The 7,430-nt window shown below is 61.3% G+C and overlaps 1 protein-coding gene and 1 long non-coding RNA gene across 2 annotated transcripts; one reads left to right on the top strand and one right to left on the bottom strand.

Moving 5' to 3' along the window:
- Positions 1-568: 568 nt before the first annotated feature.
- Positions 569-4,757, bottom strand: LOC115496285 (uncharacterized). The gene is made up of 3 exons (XR_012057213.1): positions 1,306-4,757; positions 815-1,028; positions 569-720 (listed from the first exon to the last, which is right to left on the bottom strand). It is a non-coding gene; the product is annotated as an uncharacterized lncRNA (long non-coding RNA).
- Positions 4,758-5,087: 330 nt separating this feature from the next.
- PIGC (phosphatidylinositol glycan anchor biosynthesis class C) lies at positions 5,088-6,172 on the top strand. Its single transcript, XM_002189892.7, has one exon. It carries the CDS (start codon positions 5,188-5,190, stop codon positions 6,064-6,066), a length of 879 nt encoding a protein of 292 aa, XP_002189928.5. The 5' UTR covers positions 5,088-5,187; the 3' UTR covers positions 6,067-6,172.
- The last annotated feature ends 1,258 nt before the right edge of the window (positions 6,173-7,430 follow it).

Raw genomic sequence — 7,430 nt, forward strand, 5'->3', positions numbered from 1 at the left:
GTCACAAGTGCCTGGTCCAGGGCAGGGCATCCGTGGCTTTCTCAGCACAAACCCAAAGCTGAGACCCATCCCCGGGCTGGAGGGTGCACAGAGCCCTGGGCAGCAGTGCCAGAACATGGGAGGGTGGCACAGCCCACACAGGAGCACCAGCACCTCTGCTGGATCCCAGTGGTGGGGATGAGGGACCCAAAGGGCTGAGCAGGCACACACAGGGAGCCCCACAGGCTCAGCCACCTCCCTTCCCCTTTCTGCCGACTGCTGAAACAAAGCAAATTCCCACCTGGCCCCATCCCCTCCCTGCCAGCTATGTACCAACAGGCAGAGGGGTCGGGGAGTGGCTGGCAGCAGGAGTGTCACTCCTCAGGGACTCCTGATACCGGGCAGCCCCTCCCCGTGGTTTGGGAGCTGGTGTTGCAGGGAGAAGCACTGCAGGTGTGAAAAACTCCTCAGCCCCACATCACTCCTCTTACTGAGCACCTGGGCTCCTGCTTGGAGCTCCAGGGGAGAGGGCAGGAAGGGCTCCTGCTGTATCTCCTGGGAAATCACTGTTTCCACACTGAGGCCACGCTGTGTTTGAACAAAAGCTTCTTTATTCTTTACTAGGCAAATGGGAAGGTGAGCATAGAGCAGGAGGATCCTCTCACAGCACACCAGGCTGAAACAGGGAGTTGCAACCTCTTTTTGACCTGTGCACACCAAGTTTTTCCGCAGCTACACTTCCTAGAAAAACCAACAGTGTGTGCATACACGGTTTCATCCAATATCCCCCTCCCCATTTACAGAATGAAAATATCTCCATGGCAGACATACAAACCTTGTTAGAAACTCTGGGTCCTTCACACTTCTCCCTCTGTGTCCCAGAGCTGCAAGGGGAGGGAAGTGGCTGCTGTAGGAGGCTCGGGGCAGGCAGAGTTGGTGCTGGGGAGCTGCTGTGGGGCTCCATCCCTTGGGGGCACATTGCTTTTGCCCTCTGGGCAGTTGGGTTTTCCGTGTTTTGCCACTTGCAGCTCTTGATGCCTTTCCACCAACTGTGGAAGAGCTGGGTCAGCAGTTCACATCCCATCCCTACGCTACACATTTAGGGCTAAACAAGATTTTGGAGCCCCCACCCTGCTGTGCCAGGTCTTGGAGACACCCGTGTGGACTGTAAGACCTTCCTTGTTCCCAAACCTCAGTTTCCACCTTCCAGCTTCCATGACAACCCATGCTCAGGTCCCAGGGGCAGTTTTATTATTTTATCCCCAGGTCTGGTTTCCTCCCTGCATCTCTCATGCCACATACAGCTGAAGGCTGAGCTGAGCTTACCTGAGCTGCTGAAGTTTGGACTCATCCCACCCTGGATCACCCTGCAACTGGCAGAGCACATTGCTGATGTCACCTTTGGCTGTAGTTTCCTAGGGGTTTTCTTTTTTAAAAGCAGATTATAAACAAAAACATCTTTATTAGGTGACAGCTTGACCCTGATGGAGTTCCCCTACTGCCCTGGACTGGCCAGGCCCTGGCTGGGCTGGCTTGTCCCTTTTTCCAGAGCTCGGAGTGGGTGCTGGGGAGGCTCCAAAGGGCTGTGGAGATCCATGCTGACCGTCAGGGAATGCCAGGAGCGAGGGAGCTCAGTTTCACAGCCCCCCCACATGCTGTGTTCCAGAGGTCACATCCCTGCAGACACGTACCTTTCCACATGTCATCTCTCCTGCCCCACATTCTCAGCCAGATCCTCAGCCTTCCCATCCTTCTCCCCCTGCAACAGGCTCAGCAAATCCCAAACCTTGCCCAGGCAGATGCCAGTCCGGTGTGGGCTTCTCAGACCCAATCCCATTTTCCTGGACTGCTCAGCCCGGCTCTGAGCAGGGTTTCTCCAGCAGCCTTGGTACCTCCTCATCTCAGCTCAGGAAATCTGACCTGCACACAGGAAAGGGAGAGCCTGGGAGACTCCTCCGTGTCCAGGTCCTGCAGGGCTCCCCGGGCAAGCAGCCCAGTCTGCCCCAGTATCCCCCCACGGGGCTCAGCCCAGCTGCAAGGCACTGGGCTGGTGTCGTCCCAGTCCGTGCTGGGGACTGAATCCAAACAGTCCTTAAATAGGTGACTGCAGGAGAGCAGGCATAGCCTGTGTCATGGGGCCTTTTAAGGCAGGAGACATCTCTGGACATGGAAAAATGCAGCAGCTGGAGCTGCACCAACCTCCCCCCTCCCTGAACAACATTCCTGTGAGGGAGGGTTTGGCTCCAGGGTCAAAGGGGAAGGCTGGGGGATGGCTTGGCAGAGAAACAGGCCCAAGAATCCATGGCTGTGCTGTGTCATTCCTGTGGGGTGACACGCAGGGATGCGGGGGAAGAGCCCTGTCTGAGGGACAGGGAGAGGTACAGGACCCGTCCTCATCCGTGCAGCCTCAGGCCGCTCGGAGCCTTAGCAGAGTGTGCTGCTCGGTTATTGTGAGGCCTGTCCCTGCAGCACAAGTGATGGGCCCGTCCCAGGGGCAATCAGACACACCTGGAGGCAGCCCTGAGCCAGCGGTGGGGGTGCAGTGCCTGCCATACTTTGATACTCAGATATCTCCAGTGGAGGTCCAGAGCAATCCCAGCTATTTCAGTTCCAGCCTGTCACCTTTTCCAGCCTTCCCTCCAAACAACTTCAGCAGTGTATCCCAACATTCAGAGGCGGCAGACACTGAACAAACATGTAGTGGGGTCCCTTTGCAGGAGGCAGGGCAGAGCCAAGCCTCAGCATACACAGAGTTTATAGGGCCATGGCACCCAGCTCCTCATCCCTGCATTTCAGCAGAGGAGCTCCAAGCACTCCAAGCCACCCCACAGCCTCTCCAAAGGCCAGTGGCACTTGGAGATTTGTGAGGTGAGGGAGGTCTTGTGGCACGGTACCCAGAGTGGGAATTTAGATGCTCACAAAGGACTTTTGTATTCTTGACCTTAGTTGTTGCTTATCCCTGCCAGGAGAGCTCCCAGGAGGGGTGAGAGATGACTCCATGGCACAAGGTCCCCTCTGAGCAGCAGGGCTGGCTGGTGACAGTGACGTGGCGGGTCCTGTGGCGAGTCCCCAGGACAGCTGTGCAGGAGGAGTCACTGCCCCGCGGCAAAGTCTGGGCCACCTGGGCAGGGCTGAGCTGCCCTTTGCACCGTGGCCGGTTCCATCACACGTGGCAGTCACACGCTGTCCCCTCCCAGGGACACAGTGCCAGCACAGCAGTGGCAGCTGCTTCATCCCAGACCTTGCAGAGAGCCCAGGGCCAGGTTACAGCAAACCTGCTGTCACCACCCACAGTGAGAGTGCTGTGCCCGTGCCCACGGGAGGTGGAATTCCTCATCTGTGGTGGTCGTGCCACTTTCCAGAGCAGCAGGAATGGCACTCTGCTCTCCCAGCTTTCCTCCTGCATGCCCCAGCTTTACTCTATGACTTTGGGAGAAGGACATTTCGTTCAAAATCTCAAGTTCCCAGGCCCTGGGCATCGAGGCAATGCCAGCAATCACAGGAGCTGGCAGCACTCCCTGTCCCTGTGGGCACTGCCTTGTGCACATGGAGCCATGTGCATGCCTCTGTGCAAAGCGTGGGGCTGGGGGCTTTTAGGGAGGGCAGCTGAAAGTGAGTCCAGCCCCATCCTGGCTTGGAGCCTGCTGGCACTGCCCCTTGGCATGGGCTACCTGCACAGGGTGAGCAGCTGCTTCTGCCGAGCAAGTGCAGTGACACGGGGCTGGGAGGTGACACTTTTGAGATGTCACTGTGCTGTGGCTCAGCCTGAGATCCCCCACAGGCACAGCAGCAGTGTGGGTGTTACCTGCTGCTCTGCACGTATCTGGATGAGGTGGGATCTGTTTGCAGAGTCTCCTGTGGCAGGCTCTGGGTGAAAACAACCGGCAGCTCCTCCGCCTGCTGCCGCTGGGACAGCAGGGCCATGAACGCCCCTTCCCACAGCACAAACAGGGCACTGCTCAGGGCTGCTTTGCCCCGGGCCGAGGCCAAATTAAGCAGCTCCTCAGCAACAAGCACCTCTCCGGGGCTGGGAAGGCTCTGACCTGAGCACAAGCACACACAGGCTTGGGGAAAACAACTCTGGCCTCTGTGAAACCTCCCTTAATCCTCCCAGTCCTCTTGCTGCACCTGCTGAGTCCCTTTGGCGTGGACATGGGCAGCACAGGAGATGGATGGCAGTCTGCAGAGCTGCACCTCTCCAGCCCTGTTTTCCTCCTCCCGCTCCTCTCTCGGGCAGGGCAGGACTGAGCTGTGAGCAGGCAGGAGCTGCAGGGAAAGGGCGCCCTGGCGCATCACACCCACATTCCTGAGCTGCCTGCTGCAGCCTGGTTTGGCCAGAAAAGCAGGACCGGGGCACGGAGTGGGGCTTGCAGCACGGGCTGAGGTCACGCTTCCAGCAGCACGGGATATCCACGCACAGAAAGGCCCTGGCTAAACCCCATCGGCCGGCTCTGCCCTTCTCGGCGGCTGCCTTTGGGAGACAGCCCTTGGCCCCGGTGTGGGAGCAGGGCAGCAGCATCCCTCCTGCCCGCTGGGCCGGCCGGCGACACAGCCCCAGCGGGCACCGGCAGCAGCTGCGAGAGGGACACGGCCTTGCGGCTCTCGGGATGGGCAGATCCCAGCACGGAGCTGCGGTGGGGCTTAACCCACCCCCAGAAGCTGCTGAAGCTCACACGGGGCGGGAGCGCAGCCCGGGGTGGGGGGAGACCCCTCTCAGGCGTGACGGTGCCCGGACCCGAGTGCCGCTCCCGCCCGTGTCCCGGTTTCCCGCTCGTGTCCCGGTTTCCAGCCCGTGTCGCGGGTTCCCGCCCGTGTCGCGGGTTCCCGCCCGTGTCCCGGTTTCCCGCCCGTGTCCGTGTCCCGGGCTCCCGCCCGTGTCCCGGTTTCCAGCCCATGTCCCGGGCTCCGGCCCGTGTCCCGGGTTCCCGCCCGTGTCCCGGTTTCCCGCCCGTGTCCCGGTTTCCAGCCCGTGTCTCGGTTTCCCGCCCGTGTCCGTGTCCCGGGTTCCGGCCCGTGTCGCGGTTTCCCGCCCGTGTCCCGGGCTCCGGCCCGTGTCCCGGGTTCCGGCCCGTGTCCCGGTTTCCCGCCCGTGTCCCGGGCTCCGGCCGGGAGGTGGCGGCCGCGAGCGCCCCGGCGTTCCTTGCGCCACCTCCGGCGGCGGCGGGGCCGGGCCGGGGCTGCGGAGCGCCCCTGGCCCGTGGCGGGGCCATGGAGCCGGTGCCCGGGCGGCGGTGGCAGAAGGTGCTGTACGAGCGCCAGCCTTTCCCCGATAACTACGTGGACCAGCGGTTCCTGGAGGAGCTGCGGAAGAACGTGCACGCCCGGCAGTACCGGTACCAGGCCGTGGTCTTCCAGTCGGGAGCCGTGGTGCAGCAGCTGTGCAGCGTCTGCGTCTTCGTGCTCACCTGGTGGTACATGGACGCCGGGATGCTGAGCCCGCAGGGGCTGTTCGGAGCGGCGCTGGTGTCCTCCCTGCTTGGCTATGTCCTGTTCGACGCCGTGGACGGCGGGGCCGGGCGCTGGGCGAGCGGGCGGACGCGCTGGGCTGACCTCAAGAGCACGCTGGTGTTCGCCGCCTTCACCTACGGCTTCTCGCCGGTGCTGAAGACGCTGACCGAGTCCATCAGCACGGACACCATCTATGCCATGTCGGCCCTCATGCTCCTGGGGCACCTCATCTTCTTTGACTACGGCGCCAACGCTGCCATCGTGTCCAGCACGCTGTCCCTCAACATGGCCATCTTCGCCTCGGTGTGCCTGGCCTCGCGCCTGCCTCGCTCCCTGCACGCCTTCGTCATGGTGACCTTCGCCATGCAGATCTTCGCGCTGTGGCCCATGCTGCAGAAGAAGCTGAAGGCCCGGACGCCCCGGTGCTACGTGGGGGTGACGGTGCTCTTTGCGCTGGCGGCGCTGGCGGGGCTGGCCACGGTGTCCAGCGTGGGCGCCGTGCTCTTCGCCTCCCTGCTGCTCGCCATCTCCTGCCTCTGCCCCTACTGCCTCATCCGCCTCCAACTGCTCAAGGACAACATCCACGGGCCGTGGGACGAGGCTGAAATCAAGGAGGACCTCTCCAGGTTCCTCATGTAGGCCTGGCCCAGGGGGGCTCTCTGCTGTGAGCTGTGAAAGGTCCTGGCTGGGGGACAGCCCTGTGGGGGAGGACACCTGAGCCAATAAATCTGTCACACGGCAACAAGGACCGCTCTTGTGTTCCCCACAGGACGTGTTTCCAGCCCTGTTTGCGTGGGTGTGGAGAAGGAAGGCGCTGAGCCCGCAGGGGTGCGGGCAGGCGGGGAGGAGTCGGCTGTGGCCATGCAGACCCATCCCCCGGGTACAGGGGATGTGTCCCACGGTGTCCTCAGCCCCAGGAGCCTCAGGGGGTGCTGGGCACTGCCACACTCCAGGGGAGGCTGGAGGGCAGGGCTGCTGATGGAGCTGCAGGGCTGCGCACCAGGGCTCCAATGGGGGCAGAGCCATCCTCACCAGCACCGTGGCCCTTGTGGGTGCCCAAATAGCCTCCCACCACCGCCAGACACCACATTACCCCAAATCCCTTAGGAGGGTCCGTGTGTCCGGCAGCGCTCCCACCACAACAGAGGGCGCTCCCGGCCAAGGAGTGCCGCTGGAGCCCGGCAGGACGGGCGGCCCCGCTGCGGGACCTCCCGGCGCTTTCCCTGTCCCCGTCCCTGTCCCCCGGCAAGCCCAGGGGAGCAGAGCCCTGCAGGAGCCAAGGGATGCCCACACCTGCCCCAGCCCCATCTCCCAGGGCTGCATTTGGCATGGCCCCGGTGCCTATGGAACTTCTCTTTCGGAAAAGCTGCAGGAGTGCAGCTTCTGCTCCATTTTGCCCGTCGCAGCGAACCGGCGCTTTTCAGGCGCTCCTCGGCCTTTCTCGGAAATGAGCAACCCCCGGCGGAGTCCCCAACACCTCCAGTGCTTTGTTACTGCTCTTGCCAAGTGTTAAATGTTGCTGCTGTCGCCGTGGTAACGACTACATCTCATTTTGCTTTTAATTAAAACCTGTAGAAGTTTGGAGCCCGTGCTCAGGTCTCGCAGGGAGCACAGAGTAGCCAGATGCTCAGTCAATATGACATTTTTTAGCTCTGCAGGAAGGAGACTGTTTTGTCACAGGGGGGTTTCCCAGAAAGCTGCTCGGTGACCCCGATATCCCATCTGAGACTGGGTTAATGGCAGTGTAACGCTGCCATCCCAAAAAGATTCACAGAGCAAGGCTGGACTGTAAATCAAAAATAAACCAAATCTTGTCTGCTTGGCCCCAGGCTATCACAGCAGAGGCTGCGAGAAAGCAGAGTTTCTGTTGCACCCAGTCCTCCATGGGGAGATACTTCCCCACAAAGTACCTTTCCCAAATTGACACTGTCAAAAGCAGCTGTGGGTTAGGAACACTGCAAGCATTGACCACTCAAACATTTCAGGAGGTGGAGATGGGCACA

The sequence above is a fragment of the Taeniopygia guttata genome, chromosome 8 (genome assembly GCF_048771995.1).
Source record: "Taeniopygia guttata chromosome 8, bTaeGut7.mat, whole genome shotgun sequence".
NCBI classification, from domain to species: Eukaryota; Metazoa; Chordata; class Aves; order Passeriformes; family Estrildidae; genus Taeniopygia; species Taeniopygia guttata.